At 40.4% G+C, this 23,668-nt stretch overlaps 1 protein-coding gene across 3 annotated transcripts; it reads left to right on the top strand.

Annotated features, from left to right (window-relative positions):
• The first annotated feature begins 1 nt into the window (after position 1).
• Positions 2 to 22,195, top strand: plb1 (phospholipase B1). Of its 3 annotated transcripts, XM_049595634.1 has the most exons (45): positions 2 to 88; positions 2,088 to 2,252; positions 4,365 to 4,540; positions 4,958 to 5,004; positions 5,104 to 5,167; positions 5,298 to 5,361; positions 5,488 to 5,522; positions 6,342 to 6,408; positions 6,508 to 6,556; positions 7,731 to 7,796; positions 7,890 to 7,955; positions 8,045 to 8,100; positions 8,280 to 8,349; positions 9,350 to 9,457; positions 9,575 to 9,628; positions 10,053 to 10,121; positions 10,273 to 10,359; positions 10,454 to 10,514; positions 10,597 to 10,655; positions 11,623 to 11,696; positions 11,824 to 11,867; positions 12,318 to 12,426; positions 12,555 to 12,606; positions 12,719 to 12,799; positions 14,204 to 14,269; positions 14,381 to 14,481; positions 14,560 to 14,641; positions 14,792 to 14,896; positions 14,987 to 15,082; positions 15,175 to 15,246; positions 15,341 to 15,418; positions 15,524 to 15,584; positions 16,609 to 16,667; positions 17,138 to 17,205; positions 17,285 to 17,328; positions 17,452 to 17,551; positions 17,638 to 17,689; positions 17,785 to 17,865; positions 18,722 to 18,787; positions 19,011 to 19,105; positions 19,348 to 19,429; positions 20,282 to 20,386; positions 20,517 to 20,612; positions 20,751 to 20,825; positions 20,981 to 22,195. In XM_049595634.1, the coding sequence occupies exons 3-45, from the start codon at positions 4,480 to 4,482 to the stop codon at positions 21,362 to 21,364; spliced, it is 3,411 nt and encodes a 1,136-aa protein (XP_049451591.1). In that variant the 5' UTR covers positions 2 to 88; positions 2,088 to 2,252; positions 4,365 to 4,479; the 3' UTR covers positions 21,365 to 22,195. The 3 variants fall into 3 exon arrangements, with proteins under 3 accessions (XP_049451591.1, XP_049451589.1, XP_049451590.1); XM_049595632.1 differs by having other exon boundaries at positions 2,088 to 4,540; XM_049595633.1 differs by lacking the exon at positions 2 to 88 and adding an exon at positions 599 to 619 and having other exon boundaries at positions 2,088 to 4,540.
• Positions 22,196 to 23,668: the final 1,473 nt, after the last annotated feature.

Here is a 23,668-nt window from a genome sequence, read left to right as displayed (position 1 = left end):
TCAACATCCGGTCGTGACGTAAAGCCTGTGCTGGCGCGGCACGCGGGTGCTCCATTAGGTGTCAGCAGAGCGGAAGGAAGCCTTCAAGGTAAGAGTTGTAGTTTTGGATTTTGCAGGCCACAAAGTGGTACTATTGTAGTTTACTTAAACTAAAGTAGCAATACCACCGTAGAAAACTATTCTCTTTAAAGTAAAAGTCATGTTTTCGACATTTTACTGAGCCGAAGTAAAAGTACAAGTATTAGCGTTAAACTATTAAAGGGACAGTTCACCCCAGAATCAAAACTACATATTTTTACTCTCACCTGTAGCTCTATTTATTAGTCTAGATTGTTTTGGTGTTAGGTGCTGAGTGTTGGAGATGTCACCCGTAGAGATGTCTGCTTTCTCTCTAATATAATGGAACTAGATGGCACTCGGCTTGTGGTGCTCAAAGCGCCAAAGAAATACATTTGAAAAACTCAACAGCAATGTCCCTTTTCAGAAACTACAACCCACTTACTTTGGATAATTCACAGACCTGGATGGATGAAAGGCTCATGCTCATGACAGCAGGTGTAATTGCCTCAAACTAACTACTGAACAGAGGCTAAAGATCAGTTTTTACAAAAGTGGCAAAGTGAGCTCAGAAGTATGACATCATGTGATACATACATATGTATATTTTTTGAAGAATGTCCTTCCTTTGTTTAAGTAACATCAGTTTTACTTTAGCCATGCCGTGTGCCACTGTTTTGTTATTGTATGAAATGTTTGTACTCCATACCATGTGATATGGTCGTTAGGCAAGTAAATGAAATGAAAACCATTAATTGGGTCTTCTTTAGCTGAGCTGTAACCAGAGACCATTGATGAACCGAGGCAACCCACTTTAGGTTAATTTCCTGTTTGTCTGTCAGGTCGGTTTCACCACTGCCCCACTCCTTTAGGAGACTAGCGGCGATCCTGAGTCCATCTATTCCAATCATAGGGCCCTATTTAGATGGTCTAAAGCGGACGGCGGAGGGCGCATAATCCATGTCACAAGTGTCATTGCTATTTAGATGCAGGCGCATTTGTCATTTTCACGCCCTGCACCCTCATCGTCTAACTAGCAAATGAACTTGCGCTTCTCTGGGTGTGTTGGTCTAAAAATGAGGAGTGGTCAGGTGCAGTCATGGCGCGTTGCTAGTTAGATAGTTAGAAGTCAACAGCGCAGTATTTCGTTGTTAAACAAGTTAGTAATATGCGTCTCTAGGCGGGTGCACAATGCGCATGCACTCTGCTCAGACACACACGGAGCAGCCACACATATGCAAAAGATAACAAATAAAAATATGATTACAATGTGAAAGGTTATTATTATGCACATTAAAATATTTATCAGAAACACGTCTTAATGGTCAGTCATTAATCAGAATGATCTAATCGCAGTAATAATGATCATCATAATTTGTAATAATGACAAATAAAATTGTAAAATCCTCGGGGAGCTTGGGTGCCTGTCTGCTGTCCCCGTAGATCTGGTTCTGACGGGCCTTCACCTCCCGCACGAGGAGATCCGTCTCCTCAGCTGTAAAACGTTCATTATCTAACTAGCTCTCCGCCATGCGCTCCAATCGCACCTCTTTTAAAGGGAATGAGAGGTGACACTCTGATTGGCTTATTGAATGATACGCCCAAAACACACCCATGACTAATTCACAGAGTAAGTCCAACCCTTTTAGACTCTCCGCCATGGCGCACAGTCTAAAAACGCGCTGTCTAACTAGCAAGTGACTGGGACACGCCCATGTGCGTTTTAGACCATCTAAATAGGGCCCATAGACTGTATAAAAAGATATACGACGTTCCAGCTCTTCAACAATGAAGCCAAAATATCTTGATCACCCCCATGTGGCTGGCTGCAGTATAGGTCAAAAACCCTGCACCCTTCATGTTAGTGGATGGGACATGAGCCAAACTAAAACCTCTAAGTACACATCGAATGTTTTTTTCCAAAGATGGTTTCTGTTGTTAACAGTAGTTCATGTCACCCTGACGTTTGTTCAAGTGTTCGTTTTTCTGGTATGTTTGATTTTAATCAGTTATTTAATGTTTTAAAACAGGGATTTGATGCCATGATTGACAGCTGTATGAGCCAGTCAGTGTGCTCGCATTCAGTGGCACTGTTCGCAATTGGTCGGATGGGTGTTTGTGCAGGAGCCCTGCCACTGTGCAGACTCTGGCTCCGGATGATGTCACCTGCGCAAGATGGCAGCAGCTGTAGCGGGGTAAGTGAATACATATCATCCATCTTTATATACAGTCTGTGTTTTCAATGAGAAAAGTGAACATGAGTACAGATTATGACCAGTTATTTTGCCCCATAGTCACCAAAGTAAATATTGGACCCAGTTTCTACTAGCCACATATTTTCCAAACATTCTAACACTAGAATGGCATTTTTCCGAAAGACAAATTAGGAGGAAATTAAGTTTGTTCGGGACATGTGTCTGTCTCAGCAGCACACTCTCGTGAGATCTGGTGAAACAGAATCTCTTTTCTCTTTTGGTGCTGAACCGTCAGTCCAGTTTCACTGCAGTGCTGCCGATGTTGCTTGCCAACTGAATACACAGAAATTTGAATAGACTTATATGTGAAACTATGATTCAAAAGTGAAGACCGAAATAAAACTTGTGTTTCTTTAGTTAATAAAACTATTATTGTTATTATTTAACTGTTTTTGGAGGGGGGAAAGAGAACGTTATTAGACTGATATGGTCTTGTCCTGGGTTGATATCAGATATTAAGCTAGCAGATAAAAGACAAGCAGCAAAATTAGGAGTAAACATTAAATCTGTACTGTATGTAGTGTTGTATTGTTTTGAATCTGCTTTCATCCATCCACACACAACACTTCCAAACAAGGTGGGGGGATAAGCAGGAGAGAAGACTGCACCTGCTTAGGGGACCAGTTTGCTGTAACTTAAGCTAGCTCAGGGGTGCTAGGTGAGCTAGCAGTAGATGCACGCTTCCCTCTGTGCAGCGATTCGGTTGCGGGGTGTAGAGAGAAAATAGTTCCTATATGAAACTGCTCACAGCAAGGTCTGTTAATTATCTAAAGTAAGTGGGTTGTAATTTCTGGAAAGAGACATCGCTCTTAAATTTTAAAAAAGTTTAGAGCCACCGGGAAATTATGCTGCAAGTATTTATTTTGCTGCAACATTTCCCCGCATTATAAAAGTGTTCTGCTGCTTGATGGGAATCTGATAACTCCACAACATCAAGATATCACGTTTTACTCTCTCTTGACTCCAAGGGTCAGGTTATCTGCAGAGCAGATCTAAGGACAAACTCATAAAGTATTTAGCAGTTGAATCATATCTCATCACATCTCCAAAACTGAGCCTGTCCAGCTTCACGGAATTGCAGGTTGTTAACATATAATTATATAACCCTGAGTGAAATGTATGAAACACCGGTAAATGACATTTGTCATCACAGTTTGCAGAGTGTCCTACAAATGTGCAGCACTAGCATGAGTAGAAGTTAAAGAGCAACACATTAAATAAAATTGCATGTTTAAATATGACTAAACGTGATTTGCACAGTTCTGTCAGTACTATTCATGATGCACTTTCTGTTTATAAACTATAAAACTAAGATTATAAATTGTGATTACGAGCAGGACATTCACTGTACAGTTGTTTGAGCTTTTACACCCAAATGAGTTTTATTATGAACCAGAAATGTATTCACCTACCTGGAAAATCACTCTGGTTACTATCACTGTGTCCACAAACTCTTTCCTGTTCCTTAAAATGATGGCGCAGCTCCAAATAAATGTGTCTTACATCTTACGGAGATGTTTATGCAGCCAAAATACAATTGTCTAAACTCTTTGAAATAGCTTTAAAAATTCAGTCAGTGTTATACCAGTTATTTGGATATTAGAATAAACTGTGTTACTGTCCAGCTGTTAAAATACAGACACTAATATGGTAGTCGTGTGGTTCATAAAGAATTTGTTTAGTCTTTTCCACCCATTGACCATTTCGTATAGTTATTGATTTATGTTTGAGAGTCATATTGAGAGCCATAAACATAACTGCACATCTCACTGACCCTCCTGTTGCAACACATGTGGATATTCTTTAGATTTACGAGAAAAATTGCAGGTGACACACACACAGACACACACTGGGAAACAAATGCAGAGATAGTGAGGAGGCAGCATGACTTGTAATTTGGTTGATTGTTATCCAGATGAACTGATAAGAGGAAGATACGGCCGGGAATAAAAGCAGGAATTGTCACTTTTTCTTTCACACAAGCAGTGGTTTCCTCCTGTCTAAAACTTTGCCCTCTTTGGGAGCTCTCTTTCTTCTCCACACCCTTTACAGGTACAGTGCAGCCTACTTTTACTCTCAGTCATTCTCTCTCTGAGGCTGAGGGGGAAAGAGAGGAGGGCATTACACAAACCCTCAGTGTGGAAGGCACTCCGTATCTCAGCACATCATGACTGGATCTGTGCTCCTGATCCTGGCAGCCCTTGTGGGAGCCTGCGCTCAGTTTACAGGTAAAGTTAAGGATGTGATTTTAAAATCAAAGTTTCTACGCTGAATTATTTGTTGCAGACACAGACCTGTGAGTGAAAGGATGGCACGGTTATATAATGAGGTCAGGATGATTTGGTAACTGATTAGTCAGTCTGCTTTTCTTTTGAAGGATAGCTGTGGTCACGTTGACACTGTTTGATCCATGTTTGACTGAGGTTGTCACACGTATGTGTTCAAATCGATATGATCTCTGTTAATTATGCATTTCGTAGATTAAAGATTGAAGAGAAGGTGTCAGTTTGTAATATCTCTTACACAGTGTCCATTGTGCACAAATGAGTTTAGGATGCAAGGTAGAATTTAATTTTGAAAAAGTAAATTGTTGTGGTATGTTAGAAATGTACCAAGTTATTTTTTGCTTCTTATGTCATATTTAGATGCTGCCAGCACTAATATACAGAACAATGAACCATCAACAGAGGAGGTACAGTATGCAATATATGTATTATGTACTCTGTATACTGTTCTGATTCTCTGATACTGTACCAATGGCAGTCTGTTGACTTGTTTTTCTGTGCTACAGACAGAAAGTTACATGCCGTTCCTCTGCTCACCACCGCCTGCCCCCTTATCCCCATCTTCATCAGGTATTGCACTCTGTTATCAGCAAAAGTAATCATATTAATCTGACTTGAATGCAAACTGTTCTGTAAAACATTTTATCTTATACCATGGCATTGCTGACTTCTGTATGTCCCCCTTCTTCCTCTCCATCAGTTCACACTCTAAGACCTGTTGATATCTCAGCTGTTTACATGTTGGGGATTCCACTCTCACACAGGTAAACAGCCACAAATACAATGCAATTATACTCCAATAATGAGTCAGTAATACACAAATGTAGCCTCTTGAGCTGCACAAAAGCAGAAGCTAAACTTTTATCAACTGTGTTTGTCTTCATCATTAGGGATCAAGCCTCCAGAGTGGTCAATAGAGTAGCTGGTAAGTCTATAGCTCTCACACATGCCTTTCTGTGGAGGCGTAATGAATTCACTTGAGAAAAATACAAAAACCAGCTCTGTTTTTTTCTGAATTAAAGAGATTTTTATCTCAAAGTTATGAGAAAAGCTTTCATAAGAAAAAAATGCCTGTTTTTAGAATGGATGTGATAATAATCTTGTTAATTCAGAAAAATGAGAGTTTACAAGACTATTAATTTGTTAATTCAGAGAGACAGGAGCAGATTTTTTTTCCTTGATGAAAACTTATAGATAATAAGTTTGCTAATTAAAAAAGTTATTATTTTTTCTTCTTAAGCGAATTCAGTGAATTGAGTGTTTAAGTGGAAAGAGGGGGTGCGTAATCATCTTAAATCTAAAATACCTTGATTCTGGAGTCGGCTTTGAGCATATCAGCATTAACATCTATGGAAAATAATAGTGAATACATCATACATAACTTCTTCCAGACAAGTATCAGTGCTATCAGTGTGCTGAATTTTCCCTTTATGCTCTCAGACATAGTTCAGTTCAAGGTCGTAGTCAGACCATGTCGCAGTAAATGTCAGATACAGAGCACACTTTGAAGAAACAACAATCTTACTGTTTTGTGGAGTTTATCTAAAACAGTGGGCCATAAACACGGGTTATTGACCGTGTTTCAACATGAAAGTGAGCAAAACTGGGAACATGAGTGGAAGCTTTCACCAGCTCCCTTTGTCACAACAGCAGTTACAACATAACGTACATAATCCACTGTCTGGCTGTATTATAAGGAAACTGTAGATCAAATCTCTGCATTCGTGTCTGTGTGTGTTTATAGAGTTGCTGTCCATGTTTAACCCTGAGGTGATCACTCAACATGTGGATCAGCACTCATTGCAGCGCAGGTAAACACACACACACGACACACACGTGCAGTCACAAACATACATGCTGTGCAGGATAAAAGTGCAGGTGTGTAACATGTGAGTTTGTGTGTGTTGCAGAAGCTTGTTGGAAGAAGCTGAGGAGTTGTCTCTGTCCCTGTCACATCAGGTACACATTAACCCTCTCATAAAATGTTGACGACAGTTAACAAGACTCAAACTGTCAAAGTGTGCAACTTGTGTTTCCTGTGTTTATGGAAAACTCCCCCATAAAACAACTTTTACACGTATATTTTTGCACTGGCTAAACAAAGGAAATATTGATAAGTGAGCGTTAGAGGTGCTGGTAGGTGGATGTTTTGCCTGTGGACGGAGCCATGGCTGTTTCACTATGCTACGCTAAGCTAACTGACTCCTGACTGTAGCTTCCCCAAATGTCACATTAGTTTTGTTCTACCAGACTACACTCATATCACAGTGCAGAAGGAAGTGTGCATCTGCTCATGGACAAGAGGCTGGCACTCCTGATAGCACAACATAAAAACATTAATGCCGTCCTCCTTGGCTGAGCTGTAACGTTAGCTAGCTCAGTGGTGCTAGGTGAGCTAGCAGTAGATGCACGCCTCCTTCTGTGCAGTGATACAGTTGGCGGGTGTAGTTTGGTAGAGAGAAAATAGTTCCTACATGAAACTGCTCAAAACAAGGTCTGTGGATTATATTCAGTAACGGGGAAGAGACATTGATTTTAAGCACCACGAGCCAAGTGCCATCTAGTTCCATTATATTCAAGAGAAGGCAGACATCTCTACGGCCGATATCTCCAATACTCGGCAACTGAGATTTATTTTCGTGAGGTCTTGTTTTCCTTTGTTCATTATTTGGCATCTACATAACTCAGTGTTAACTACATTCATATATTGCTTACATGTTTTATTTTACTCACTATTTAATATTGCGCACTTTACGCGCAGGTAATGAGAGTTATGATTAAGTTCGGCGGAGTGATATTGTAAGATGTGAGATGCCACAATTGTTGTCGATGTTCAGTAATTCTTTCACTAGTATGTTTTTAAGTGAGACAGGAGAGAGAAAGTTGCCTTACAATATCACTACAGGTAAGAGGAAATGTGTATTTTGATTTCAGAGTGAGCTGTCCCTTTAACCAAATGCCAAAAAAACAGAAAACGGAAACTTTCAAACTCACGTTTTCTAATTGGTGTTAATGAGAGTTTGACTAAACAGGTGACTTGTCCAGAGTGTATCCTGCTCAGTCAGCCAGCAGGACCCTAAACAGAATATGTAAATGGAAATAATTGACCTTTATGTTTCATATATCTTTGCAGGAGACAAACTGGAAGTTTGTGCTGCTGTTTGTTCCTGCAGATTCACTGTGTGCCTGTTCACCACGTGTAAGATTCCTCACTACAACAAAACCATGTTTTATGTAACGTGAGCGTAAGCTAATGAAGGATGTTAAGAGTGTTTCTTTTTTTTTTTATCAGGTTGCTGCAGATGTTAAAGCTACTGTGCAGGAAGTGGAAGCAGCTCTGCAGTTGTTGCAGAAAAGGGTATTGTACCTTTGTTGAATTGTTGAATACAGTTTTGCCATTAACAGACAGAATGGGAAATAGTTAACATGCTGGGTTTATGTTTACAGTTGCATCGGACCTTAGTTCACGTCGTAGTCTGGAGCACAAATCAGCAGCGGGATGAGTGAGTGTTTTGATTTGTTGTTTTTAAAAAATCTAGCATAAAACCTTGAATAAACTATATTTACTCACTTGTTTCATTATGATAGAAACCCTTTTCTTTTTTATGTGTATGTGGTTTGTTGTGTTGTGGTCCTGTTAATTTTAATATGCATGTGGGAGTGATGTGTTGTTTTTTTGCAGGTGTGAGTGTTTGAGAGATGGAAGTATAAACTGGAGGCTGCAGAAAGGAACTCTTCTGAAAACACTGCAGGTAAAATAAGATAAAAGGTATCAGTGTGCTTGTGGCTCATCGCAATCATATTTAGCTACTTAATTAGAGTGTTGGGGGGAACGCATTACAGTAATAGATTACTTTTTAGCAGTAACAAAGTAATATAATGTGTTACCATCAGGGTAATATTATATCTACAGTGTCATGTAACGTGTTATCTTCCGAAATGAACTGTTTGTTGTTTTAATTTTTATTCATCCATACTTATCCACACCATTTTGCTTCTGCCAGCGCGCCACTCGAAAAAAACATCTCCCAAAGGTTGTTGTGTCTTGTCATGTCATTCATTATACACCAACTTGTAGAAGGGTGCCAGTGATCGTGTGCATTATTATGTCCAGTGTGTTTCCATTCATACACCTATACTTTATCCAATTCTGCTTTTGCATCCTGCCTGAAAGCAGCGGGGATAAAGAGCTGGTCTCCGCTTTGTTTTCTCCTTGTCGACACATGTTATATAGTATACTGTATGTTGGATGTGTTTCCGTTCACATCCCCAACAACAGTAGAGCAACTTCAACACACAGTCCCGCTCTTGTACAGACTCTCTCTCCAGTACTGCTGTAGCTGACCGGCACACCTTTTCACATCATACGCTGACAAATATTTATCCATATCTCATAATTATCAGACTGAACCTCTGCCTGACCCTCCCTGTGTCCAAGGATATTCATTTTTAAACGGTCTAGGCTATTTAATGGTTCTATATCATCACGCTATTATTAATATAAGCAGGGGACTTTAATACAGAGTGGTAACCACTGTATGTGAACCCATGACTGGGTCAGATCACTGGATTTTGAATGAACTGTAATAAACTGGAGCTTCTGTGCTTCGATTACATGCTGTGAAACAACATGACTCCATCCATTTTAAACGCCTGTTAGTTCTTCTGAGGTCATGTTGGTGAAAGTAACGCAAGAATAGTCTAATAAGTAACTTATTACTTTCAACAAAAACCCATTTGTCTTGTTTTCAGGACTTGCTAAGTGAAGTCTTAGACAACCCAAAGTGGCACAGCGAACGGGCAGACTTCACTGCTGTGCTGCAGTCTGCACCAGTCATCCTTGAAGGCATCTCAGATTCTGTAAGTGAAGAAAAGACACCAACTGTAAATTATACTGCCTTCCTTCCAGTAACGATGCATGAAAGACCCTTGAAATGGCTAATGTGTAACTAGCATGTATCGTGTGTTTCTTTGCAGGAGAACACCGGCTCTGACCTGAACCAGCTAGCTGTTCAGCTGTGGACAAACCTGGTGAGTTCGTATTAATCAGAGCCCTGAGTAACAGTGACAGTGTACTGTATATACACAACAGGCTGGCTGACAACCTTCACCACTGATCTATATGTTGCTCTGACACTGAAACTGACCCTGTATGTGTCTCAGTTGTAAAATGAGCCGACAGCTAAGACTCAACATAACCTCTCAAAGCCAAAGTAAGATGGAACAATGATTACAGTGAGCGTTTATAACTTTGACGATGGATTAGATAAGAGATGTAAAGATTAACCTGATTAGATTTGCCTACAGGATGACTTTCTCCAGCGTTGTTCATGCTACATCTATGAGCAGAAGAATTGTGCAATCAGTACTGTTTGACGCTGTAAGGTCATTGGCTGCACAGAATGGCCTCACTTAAACCTAAAATCATAACCGATCACGACCCATCCCCCTCCAGCTCCAGCCATCGACGGGTGAGGCAGAGGTCATGGACACCAGCGTCATTACTATTCCTTGCCCTACCCAGGTGAGGCACACCACCCCAACCCATCCCATAACACTGCTACAGAGAAAGGCTTCACTAAATGATGCAATGTGCTGCAGCAGCATTCAGTGCTTAAGATAAAATCAATAGCATGATTTTAAATCCGATACTGTGGTTAAAACTCTCATCGCAGGAACGACCTTTCCTGCGAACGCAGAAAAATTCCCCCAGTGACAGAGAGAGCAAAGTTTACAGCAAAGCCTCCACACTAACAGATCCTGTAAGTCTTTCATCTCGACTTCACATCTCAGACGGCGATGATGAATGGCAGCACATACAGTTAAATTTATGAGAGAGTACTCTGTGTTTTTCAGGTTATGGGTACTGAGATACTTTGCACAGACCGCAGTCCATCTCCCACTACTCCCACTTCAGGTAAAAAACATGTGTTAGCTGTTATTCTGCTGATGCATTTTGGGAAGCACTGTTCAATTCAACCACTTTATTCTTTGTGTAGTTCATGAGCTCAGACCTGGAGATATCAAGGTGGTGGCAGCAGTAGGCGACTCTCTGACAGTGAGTGTTTCCTTTCTCCTACTCTGTTTTTTGTTTTCTTTCTACAGTGTAAATGTGTATCTAAAGTACTTCTCTTAATGGGCATGAATATAGATTAAGATATATATATATATATATATATATCCTCCTGAGAACTCAGCTTCTGTTTGGTATGCATTTTTAATTTCTCCTAGCTATTTTGGATCAGTAGGATCTGATAAGGATACAAAACTAAATGCTAAAATGACGTCCTCATATGCTGCAGCCTATCCCACCTAACATTTGGGACGAGAGGCGGGGTGCACCCTGCACAGGTCACCAGACTATCACAGGGCTGACACATAGAGACAGACAACCATTCACACTCACATTCACACCTACGGACAATTTAGAGTCACCAATTAACCTGCATGTCTTTGGACTGTGGGAGGAAGCTGGAGTACCCAGAGGGAACCCACACTTACAGGGGAGAGCATGCAAACTCCGCACAGAAGGGCTCCCCCACCCTGGGGTACCAACTGTCCACCCCAGGTTCGAACCAGGAACCCTCTTGCTGTGAGGCGACAGTGGTAACCACTGCAGCGCCGTGCCGTGCAGCAAATCTAGAAGTCTTGTGATTTGTTCATTTAGAGGCTCTGCTTGATTTCCCTCGATCCATACTCCAAGCTAGGAATGTCATTTTGTCTGAAGGAAGTCTGTCACACCTAATTGCTCCCAACATCCTCAAACAAGACGATAATAAAGTCCCGACAGCCTCAAACAAGACAGCCATAAAAGCTTGTTACTGTCGCTAGAATTGGTCAAATTTGTTGCTGTATCAAACTACAAACATTATTAATCATAGATAAACAAGGTGCGATCAGGTTTTGTACCTTGTCCACTGAGGACGTAGGTTCTCAGGAGGATAAAGAACAGGACAACATGGAGCTATTGTGTTTTGTACTGTTTGTGTGTGGATGTGATCTCACATACTGGTGTTTTTCTGCAGGCAGCCAACGGTGTGGGCGCAAAGATAGACAACCTTCTGTTAGTGGCAAATGAGTACAGAGGACTGTCATGGAGGTAAGATAAGCTCAAGTACACCTTTGTTTGAATTTTGATAGTGTGGGAAAATACTTTCAATAGTTTGTTTGGTCATTTTGTGAGCTTCATTTGAAACTAAAAAGCTTTTACTTCTTTCTTTTTTTAGCATTGGTGGTGATGAAAACATTACCACGGTGACCACTCTGCCAAGTATGTATATCAGATGTCGATCACTGGCCAGCTAGCACTGTTCCTGATAACGTCTAGAATTATGGTGTCTTATCACCATTGTTATAGGACTCACTGTTCAGCAGTTTTAGGGTGCCTTTAATCATCAGTATCAAGATGCCGCATCTTTAATACATGTGAACAGTTTTTAAAAAAGTTCACAAATTTATCAACAGCTTGAAATTGCTTGCTTAAATAATAGTAAGAAAATGCAATTAATCACAGAATTTAACTAGTTTGACAAAAAAAATTATCAAGGTTCACTTTAGTTCATGTCCTGGTCTGAAGCAAATAGTGGTTTGCTGCTGCTGCTCTGAATATAGTATAGAGCTCCTCTAGTATTTTCACTGGTTTAATGATAGAATGTGCACAATCACGTAAACCAACTACCATTGTAGGTTTTCTGATCTTTTCTGTGTTTGTGGTTTGCAGACATCCTGAAGGAGTTTAACTCCAATGTGACCGGCTTCTCAACCGGAGTAGGTAACCAGAACTCTGCTAAAGCCTTCCTCAATCAGGCTGTGGCCGGAGCCAAGACTGGGTCAGTCATCATTTTACTATCACCAACTTTTTCCTGTTACTTACCCTTTGACCTTTATTTATAAAACCTGAGCAGAATTTATGGCACACCAGAATGAAAATTTTACCATCAAACCTTTCTGTTTTCAGTGATATGGTGCGACAGGTGCGCGTCCTAGTGGACAAAATGAAAACTGATCCGGTGAGGCAAACTACAGTAGGAACACAGATATGCTCTCGCGTAACCTTCGTCTCAGTTTTATGTTCACAATTACAGAAATTAACAGAGCATTTACTTCTTATCTGCTTTACAGCGCATCGATTTCCACAGCGACTGGAAAGTCATCACCATGTTTATTGGTGGCAATGACATATGTGACTTCTGCACAGACAGCGTGAGCACTACTTGTATTTTTTAATCAAGATTTTCGCATCATTTCTTATTTTGGCACTACTTAGTTTTATGTAATTGTTTAACTGTCTTACATTATCTACAGAAAAATATATGTTCAGGATCTTTTGACATTTCAAACAATGTTTTTTAAGATCTGTTTTATAATTTCCTTGTTATATTGAAAGCCACAATTATCAATAGCAATGTGAGCAGTTTTGTATTATAGCTGCAACTGTCAGTTTTGATCATTTGCTCTGTCAATGGAATGTGAAAAAATACAAAAAAAATGGCCATTGTGGTTTCCCAGAGCTGAAAATGACATATTCAGACTGCTTGTTTTGTTGATCAACAGTCCAAAACCATCATAAAAGAGCAAGAAAACCAGAAAATCTTTAAGGAATACTTCACCCCTAAAAGACCATTTGTATTTCAGAGAGAAAAATGTGTTTATCTCGCATGCCTCTGGTGAAGGATAAATCCAAAAACAGATGAAATTCTTGATAAATTTAAGTCATAAGTGTCCTGGTTCAACAGCAGCTAAACTCTAGCAAAACATCTATTCACAAACTCTCACTCAACTCATGCAGTATGCTCTGGTACTTCCCAAACAGACTTCCCTTTCCACTAAAAGTGATACTTATACTCTCTTAAAAACCAGACTCCATTGACAAAAATGGCAATTTTACCTAGCTTAACAGGGGAACTGCTAGTGTGCCGCTGCCTCGATCAGTTAGTTAGTGTGTGTTACTGTGTGACTTTGGTGAATCCAAACTAACCGTTTAATAAGACAAACAAACTAACTTATTGAGGCATCAGTAGACCAGCAGCTCTTGTGTTCAGTGAGGTAAAATTACTGCTTTTGTCAATGGAGTCTGGATTATAAGAGAGCAAAAATTTCATGTTCACTTGAGTAGAAGTAGAAGATTTTATTAATAATAATACTGAAGAGGAAGTTAATTTTTTTTCACTCTGTTGTCATACACACACAGGCCTAAAATACACACACATGCACAAACAGGACCTACACACACATTAAAATAGAGCGATGGCAGAGCGAGGGAGCTTCCAATGGGCAGGCACTTTGAGCAGTTGGGGGTTTGATGCCTTGCTCAAGGGCACCTCTGCAGTGCTCAGGATGCACTGGCACCTCTCTAGCAACCAGTCCACGCTACATATTTGGTCTGGACAGGTATGTGAGCCTGCAACCCTCCAGTTCCAACCCAAGTCCCTATGGAGTGAGCTACTGCCACTCAAGTGCAGTCTGTTTGGGAAGCAATGACCATACTTGTTACATTGATAAATTGATATACAGCTGGTCATTTCGGGGGGATGAATACTCCTTTAAATAGGTGCTTACGTATGCACAGGTTCCATTTCATGCTTTGGGTCTTGTGTACTTCCACAGGCTGTTTTCTCACCCAGGAACGTGGTCGTGCGTATCCGCCAAGCTCTGGACATACTCCATAGTGAAGTATATTTTCATCCTCCTGCACAAACATTCAACCTCATTATATGTTAGCAAGTTCAAAGTCATAATCTAAACTGCAGACAGTCTAGAAACTTTATGTTTTTTATCATCCAGGTGCCTCGTGCCATCGTCAATCTGGTCGAGCTGTTAAACATTGTACCGTTACGTGATCTGCATAAAGATAAAAGTCTGGGCTGTCCCACCTGGTTTGTAAGGTCAGTGATTGTTCTGGCTGTGTGCGACAAAACAACTGACTGAATCATTGTTTAACAGTTTTGATATTTGTGTTTCAGTTTAGTTTGCCCCTGCATACTGAAGCCTAAAGATGGATCTGCTGAAATCCAGAAGGTCAATGACTTCAACAGAGCCTATCAGGTAAAAGACGAAGGGATGCTGAAAGGAAACACCAGAGTTTTTTGTACATATTCTTCTTTTAACCTACCTTGTATGGGTTAAATCATCATCATTATGACTCTGCCAACTCTAAATAACCGTCTTCTGTCTTCTGGCTGTCTTTCCATCCAGCGTGGCATGAGAGCGCTGATTGACTCTGGGCGGTATGACACTCACCACAACTTCACTGTGGTGCTGCAGCCCTTCTTTAGGGAGGTTATCCTCCCCACGTTGGAGGTAACACACTTGAAACGTTAAATATCCCTCATGGATTTCATTTATTATGTATTTTTTTTAAACTTCCTCCCTTCCTTTCTTTCCTTAAAGGACGGCCGGCCTGATCGCTCGTACTTCTCACCCGACTGTTTTCACCTCAGTCAGAGAGCTCACACTCTCATGGCTCAGGCTCTTTGGAACAACATGGTAGGATTGACTTTATTAGAGAACATCCTTACATTTGTACTTTGGCACATGTGGTTTTTATTTCTCTTATAATGACTGTCACAATCTCTCAGTTGGAGCCCGTGGGCAACAAGACTTTCACACAAAACTTCTCCAACGGCATTGATCTGAAGTGTCCTACTGAGGTGACTGAGTCCAACAGTTTATCAGAAACTAAACATTACATGTTGTTTTTATCATTTTTGTGTTTTAATGTGTTTTTGATTGTTTCTTTATCAGGACAACCCATTTTTCAGGACTGCTGTCAACAGCAACTACACCTTTCCAGGCCCTCCCCCAACTCCTGCTCCTGTCACAGTAGGTCATATTTTCTTTCTTTCTTTTTAGAATGGCAAGTCATTTTTATCATCATGCATTGCACCAAGTAATAGAGTATAATCCCTAAAACGTGTCATTTTTTAGAATTGGGGCAGTGACTTTTCCTGCAGTAACACAGCTCCATCCAACTCTGTGCCCACTTCAGGTAAGCATTTAAGGTCTTACTTATATATTACCAAGGGATGCACGACAATATTGGCACATCATCGTTATCAGCAGATAAAGGCTTTAAAATGAAATATCGGCATTGGGTTGAAATGAACACTTCTGACAATGTGACAGCACAAGAAGATGGCGCTTTAATTATTTGACTTTAATCAGTCAGCAGGTCAAAATTTGCCCTGATTGTGGCTACTGAGCATCTTCCAAACCTGTTACAGTAGGATGAAATTTGCAGTTTTGTTTGATGTGTTGTTACACTGAATTCTGTGACCCAGCCCTAAACCTGAACACTAACCACTCAACAACTAAAAAAAACCTCAATGATTTTTTTAAGGGGGGCTGGCACTGGGTCACAGAGTCTGTTGGGTCACAGATTTTGCTGTTCAAGTGTTACATAAAAATAAATATGGCATGTTTTACATGTAAATGAAGCTTCGCATTGCATCATGCAGGACACAAAATACGCCCAAACTGTAATCAACTGACAGCCGGCTGATTGTTTCTTATCAGTCACACACCAATCACAACCCATCCCCACACAAGGTGGCCCATTTAAATATGGCATCCTACTCACTGATCTCTACTACACCAATGCTGCCACACACTGCTGCCACTGCTGTCAGTCTAACATGGCTCTAAGGTTAAATGGTATTTAAAGGCTCTCTAAGTCTTCCTAAGCTTGAAAAGTTTTTGTCACATACAGCAAACATCTCCTCACGATCCGCTAGCGCTTCACTTCTGTTTTCGTTCAGCAATGTTATCAAACACAACGGAGCTAGCTCGCCTTTTAGCCTCATTGTAGCCTGTAGCTCTAACTACCTCTCTGGGCACCGCGTTCATGTGTGCGTGCTGGCTGGTTGGTGCAGCCTGGACCAAAATGTTTTTGTTGTTGGAAAAAAAATGACATATATCATCAGAAATGAGATGTAATCTTGTGCATCTCTAGTATTACCTCAAGAGAAATAGAGGTTTGACGTAAAATATTTCTCATGTTGATCTTTTGTTAGCTCACAGGTTACGACCAGCGGACATCAAAGTGGTGGCTGCTGTGGGAGACTCTTTAACAGTAAGTTTGTACACAGGAATGTTACCAAGGATTTTAATCTTAACTTGTGGCTTTATTGTTTTGAAACGTGCCAAATAAATTGAGTTTGCTTGCATACCTGCTAACAGACTAAAGATAAGATGACAAAAAGGTAAATAACTGTAAATGTAATAATATCCAAGTATTGCCATGGGTCGATTATAAGATAACGGGCCCCTGGGCAAAGGCCCCCATCACCTCTCCTACATAGGAGCAAGACACTTGGATAGGAGCAAGTGACTTTGTGGTCATTTGTGTCTCCTTGTAGTTGTTTTGTGTCTTTCTTGGTCGTTTGTTGTTGCTTTGTACTAATTTTGTGCCTCCTTGTGGTTGTTTTGTGTTCCTCTCTCTGTCTGTATCTTTTGTAGTTTAGAGAGCATTATTAATGTAACAGGTCGGGGAAAGAAACAGAGGAATGATTGAGTAGTGTAACCATATTTTTCTGTATGTAGGCTGGCTTTGGTGCTAAGGCAAAGAATCTCCTGCAGCTAAGAACTGAGTACAGAGGGGTGGCATGGAGGTGAGTGACTGCACACAAGCTATATGCATGACAAATGTATTGTGATCATTTTATTCATTGTTTGTTTTTCATTATAAAGCATCGGAGGAGACAAAAATCTTGAGACTGTCACAACACTACCCAGTAAGTCCCAAGTCTCATCTGTCTTGTATGATACATGTTAGCACCACTAGATGGCAGATTTGGACTGTAACAAAACGTTGTGCAGTAATTTCTTTACTTTTTTCTCTTTTTTTTTTACATCAGACATCCTTAAGAAGTTCAATCCTCAAATCAAAGGGTGGTCAAAGGGACAAGGGAAGTGGCAGACTGGATTCAACATGGCTGTGTCAGGAGCTAAAATAGCGTGAGTTCTAACATTTCTTTGATGTGTCAGGAGGCTCACTTTCAGTTGTTTTAGGGTTTGGTGCACTAATGACAAATCTCTTGCAGAGGAATACCTGGGCAGATCCGACGCCTGATTGATACCATTAGGAATGACTCTGTGAGTTTAATATGCATGCACTGGTGTCATTTTGTGAGCACAAATTATGATGTGCAAGAAAATATGTCATCTTTGTCTCCTTTTAACAAAAATAGAAGGTGGATTTCGAGAATGACTGGAAGCTGGTGACCCTCTTCATTGGAGGCAACGACCTGTGTCAGTACTGCAATGACCGGGTGAGTTGCTTTAAGAAGTCGTCACGGGATAAATCAGGGTGATTCAACGCATGACGGACATTTTCAAAGCACTCCCCTCCTGCCGTAGCACAGTGGTCAAACATCATGCAGTGTTGTGCGACGCCCCGTGTCGAGCCGTCTCATGATATCACTGTCCAAACGGGACTGCACACTGGAGCAGAATAATCAAGCTTTGTGAGCAGCCCTCCCCTAATTGTTTTATGGTGTCAGAGTAAGATGAGAGCAGACATGGTTTCTTTTCAATGAGCACATTCTGTCACACAAAACACCTCCCCCCCTCCTCCTCCCGTCCTCTATCTCGGCCTCTGTCTGCATTAAACAAGCACACGAGGCACAGTGACAGGCCTTGTTCTCCAAGAGGCATAAACAACACAGAGGTCAGCCCAGACTCTCTTCATCCTGTCTCTGCCTCTTTCTCTTTCTCTCTTCTTTTTCTCATTTTGCCTCCATTTCCCTTTTTCTCTCTCTCTCTCTCTCTCCATTACTCCCCTCGTGCTCCACCGACACTGTAGTCTCTCTTTTTAATGTTTGTGCTTTGAAGCAGAATATCAAAGCACAGCATCAATTTAAGATGAGCTCTGAGACTGTGGTTGTGACAGCTTAGGGTTAGTTGTTGCTCGTACGCTCATACATGTTGCATGGTGTCGGATCTTTGGTTGATGTGGACTTTTTAGCTGTAATTTTGGCCAGTTTCCCTGAAATGTGCCTTGATTATTCTGCTTGTCTGCAGCCAGAACAGAGAAGGGCTGCAGATAGAAAAAAAAAGGCAATATAGATTGATAAAACGTCTCGTGCATTATGTGTAATATTATTATTGTTTTGTTTTTAACTACAGGTCACTCTGTCACCTCAGAACTACAGCCATCATATGATGACAAGCTTGGATATGCTTTATAAAGAGGTAAAATAACGATGTTATCTACCAATAAATAACAGTTGATGTTGCAAAAACACTGTCATGACTTGGAAAATAACAAAAAATGTGCAGTTTTTTCTCCCAGATTAAACACATTCATATTTTATTCCCTTCGCTTCCCTTAAATGATCATTAATAAAAGAAAAAAATCTTGATTTTACACTTTCAAAGTGCGCAAAGGTCATGTTTTCTCACTCTCTGGCTACAGGTTCCCAGGACATTTGTCAACATCTTGGAGATCCTAGAAATCGAAGGCCTTCGCAGGATCAAAAGGGATAGTCTCGGGTGCAATGTGTTACAAAAGTACGCCCATTGATCCACTCACTGCAAAGCAGATTGCTCCCATGCATGAACAGCACTTCTCTTAATAATATTGATTTAATGCCGAATCAATCCAGCAATGAAATATAAAATGATGTGGTATTTATTAAAGGATATCTCACCTGTAATTAATGACAAATAAAGTAGCAATTTGTCTCAATTCAGTTATGATTTAATATTTTATTTCCCTACATAAGCTGTTGATTTTCACCCTCGATCCTCAGGTTTGTCTGCCCGTGCATGTTGTTGCCAGGAGAGGATTCCCCAGAGCTGGCTGAAGTGAAACGGATCAATCGGGAACACCAGGTTAGCAGACTGGAACAGTGGGGCCAAAATGTTTGACCGGCAAGGCAGCAACTTACATTAGTGTGATGTGGAAACATGAAACCTCCAGTGCACATATCGTGAAGGTTTAATTGATCGTTCAGTGTTGTAGTGTTTCTTAAATGGAGGTATGCGAGGGGTACTTTTGAGTTCGGCAGTTCTTCAAATTTGGCACAAACGTCCACTTGGACTTACATTTGAAATGATTAGATTTCAGTGGTCATTGGTCAAAAGTCAAGGTCACTGTGACCTCTTCTGTCACATTTTTGTGTTGGTGGTATCTCAAGAACACCTTGAGGGAATGTCTTCAGTGTGGCACAAACGCCCACTCTGACTCAAGAATGAACTGAGTAGAATTTGGAGGTCGAAGCTCAAGGTCACTGGGACCTCACAAAATCTGTTTTTGGCCACAACTCAAGAATTCATCAGCTAGTATCTCACACAAATGTCTAACAGGATAAATTGATGGAGTGATGACATTTTATATCCCAAAGGTCAAAGGTCAACTTCACTGTGACATCATACTTTCTACCAAAACATTTTTCTAGCCATTGTTTAACGCCATAACTCAGGACCAGAAGAGGAGACACTGGGTGAGATACTGAATTGGTGATCTTCTGTGCTGCCAGGTGGAAGATGTGTGTGAACCAGTGCGTAGCTTCTTTGTAGCGTCCTTCATATTTGAGGCACTGTTACCTGTCATGGCTACATATGAGTCTTGACCGATATGAATGTAAGCTAACTGTGATTTGACTGGTTCGCGGAGGCATACAATCACAAGGCGATAATTCTTGTTTTAACCAGGTAATTGAACTTTTGTGGCCTCTCTTTCAGATTGAGACAGAAAAACTGGCGTACGGAGGCCGCTATGATGGAAGAGAGGACTTTGCTGTGGTGGTGCAGCCTTTTTTTCAGAACACCATTGTCCCTTTGAATGTTGTAAGTATTTTGTGTACTCCTGAGCCTCCACTGCACTCTACATAAACAAACGTTCACATACAGTAACAAGACCTTCCCCTCAAAGGACATAACCCCTACTAACACTGATGTCGACCTATATCTTCTTCAGGACGGCAAACCTGACGCCACCTACTTCTCTGAGGACTGTTTCCACTTCAGTGAACGGGGACATGCTGACATGGCTGTAGCTCTGTGGAACAACATGGTGAGTCCACCGGCAAGGCGAGGAGTTAATGTCTAACTGCTTGACAGGGGAAGGATTGCAGATATGTCTTTCTAAATGACCACATCTCACTGTCATTTAGTCATGTGCTGAGCAAAGATGTCCTCTGCTTGTCTCTAGTTGGAGCCAGTGGGTAAAAAACAGACGTACAACAATTTCACAAATGTCAGAAATAACATCAAGTGCCCCACTGAGGTAAGAAGTGTTGCTACCATGCTACCGCTGACCCATTTTTGATTTATCTGTGCAATTTGCGCACAATGGCATGAAAGGGTCATAAAAGTGGATCCATTCAAAATCATAAAAGTGGGTGTGATTGAATAGACAACCTTCCCTCTTGTGTGTTCCAGGAGCATCCTTACATCTTCACAAAGGTGAACAGCCTCCCCAGTACGACTATCACCACCACAGCACCCACAACCCACAGCACAGCTTCAACTCAGCGCTCCACAGCACCTACAACCCACAGCACAGCTTCAACTCAGCGCTCCACAGCACCCACGACTCAAAGCACAGCTTCAACTCAGCGCTCCACAGCACCCACGACTCAGGGCACAGCCCTGCCTCTCACCCCTGACTGTACGAACTACGTCCCAGCATGGCTCACTGCTGTGCTCGCTGTAATAGGTCTCCTGACTGGCTTGGCTGTCACCTGGCTCCTCCTCTTCTGCAGAGCCAAGAGAAGAAAGCAGGAGCTGATGGCGATAGTGGAGATGAGGGCCAGTAAGTTTTAAAATGCTACTTACTGTGTTTTTGCACCGAACTATTCAAGGACCTCAACTGCAAAACAACTTTGCAATATCTAAAGTGATTGTGGGTATAATAAGGCACGTTTTTTATATAAAAAAGACATGACAAGATAGTTCTGCTTGCTTCAATAGAGAAGTTAATTATTATCCTTGAACCACATTAAATATCACACCAGTCTTCATCTATAGAAAGCAATAAATAAGACAAGAGGATAACACTTCAGCCAAACATCACTGAGGTGAAAGGTGTATTTAAATGCTGACTTAATGAAGCAATGCCGTCACCAACCACGACAAATCACAGCAGATTCCATGTGCAAAAGTAAAGACTGAAACTACTGACTGGACATTAACTTATTACTGCTGTTATATATTTAATTTAACTAACAGGATCTAAGAATGGAGGGTGTCGTATGCTGTACAGACTGTAAAGTCCCTTGAGGCAAATTTGTGAAATTGGTCTGTGAAAATAAAATTGACTTGAAGTAAAAATGAAAATGTATTTGGCAGTACTGTCACACTTCTAGCCCGACCTGTCCAGGGTGTACCCCGCCTCTCACCCAGCGCCCCCCGATGAATGAATGAATGAATGAATGTCAGACTTTTAACCAGGATTTTCAGATTAAAGCTGTAGAGTACACTCTTGATGATGTAATAATGATGAAGATGTAAATATGAGTCTATTGTATGGCTGTTTTGTGCATTTATAAATAATTGTAAAGACAATGTAATTAATTCTGTCTTATTTTTTATCAATTTAATGCCTTTGATTTTATTTAATAATTGTAATAAATAATTTACAATCATGAACATAAACTGGAATCTAGTCTGATTTTTCAAGAGACTCCCGACGTGTTACCTGCATGTCCAGGAAAGCCTCTCCATTACACCTTAATGGACTTTATTCAGATACACAGGAAATACTGTCATAAATGTCATGACATGTCATAAATTACACTAACCACTCATGCAGAAAATACACTCCTTGGATCACGGCACACATCAGCCCGCATGTATTAATGTCATCATTACCACCAGTGAGCTTATGACCTCCTTAGAGTGATGAAAGTCAGCAACCACTGCTGTTGATTATGTCACATACATACAGTTGTGGAAGTACATTTACTCAACCACTGAATTAGTGTGTAAAGTGTTTTCATTTTATGTCATTTTATAATTCTACTCCACTACATAGATGGATTGATACGTTTATTTGTCCTTGTGTAGACATCAAAAATCATCGGTAGACATATATAGATTTAATAAACACTCATATACCCATACACATACTACGAGGAGGGGGACAGACCAGACCAGCTGAACATCTTTTGGGACCAGGAAGGAAGGGCCACAGGCGTGGGGGATTAGACACTAGTGCTTTACCTGTTTAAAAATGTAATGGTTTGTGGACCAAATGAAACTTTGGATCTATTTTGAGTGAACAGAGGGGGGCAATATCGTCGCCCAGATGGTAACAGATTAAATGAGGAGGTGAAAGGGTGCCATATTTCAGAGGGTAACATTGTGCTTCTAACTCCACTACATTTATTTGAGAGGTAAAGCTATTACTTTCATTACAGATGTAGATTTTACCAACAAAACGTATGATCTCTGTATAAAATTTGATGTATTGACCACATTAAACTCCTCAGCAGGATATAAAACTGTTAGAATCAGCTCCATCTACGTCATTAAAATGCTTCTTTACAAGTTTATGCATCAGTAATAATAATCTAACTCTTAAAAGACACAACTGTTATAGTTGGAACTTCACTTGTACAAGATTTTAAATGCATGACTGATTAAATAAAGTCTATCTATCTATCTATCTAGTGTCAATTTGAAAAGTGTTACTAGTTACCCTGTTAAAAATCAAATGAGTAACGTGACTTCTTTAATTGTTTAATCAAAGTAAAGTAACTTATTACATTCAATTACTTTTTGATTACTTCTGATTACTGAGAAGCCCTAGAAAAACATAAGTGTGTAAATGTTGCTCTTCAATTTGTGTAACATTTCAAACGAAAGTATGCCACGGCCAAAAGATGTAATACAACAGAATGAACGTTATTTTCCACATATAAGGCTTTCACTGAAAGAAAATGTAGATTGTAACCCCATTGCAATCACTAACATTTTGTTAAGCAAGTGTATTTTAATTAAATAAAATATTATTATTATTATTTAATTAGTTAATGTAAGGAATTCACAGTATTCACATTAACATCAAGATTTCATTTACAAGTACAGAGTAAAAAATAAAGTAAAATATATATAATATATTAAAAT

Source organism: Epinephelus fuscoguttatus, linkage group LG14 (assembly GCF_011397635.1).
Source record: "Epinephelus fuscoguttatus linkage group LG14, E.fuscoguttatus.final_Chr_v1".
Lineage (NCBI taxonomy): Eukaryota > Metazoa > Chordata > Actinopteri > Perciformes > Serranidae > Epinephelus > Epinephelus fuscoguttatus.
Note: the sequence above shows the minus strand (reverse complement) of the source record. Positions and strands in the feature narration are given on the sequence as shown.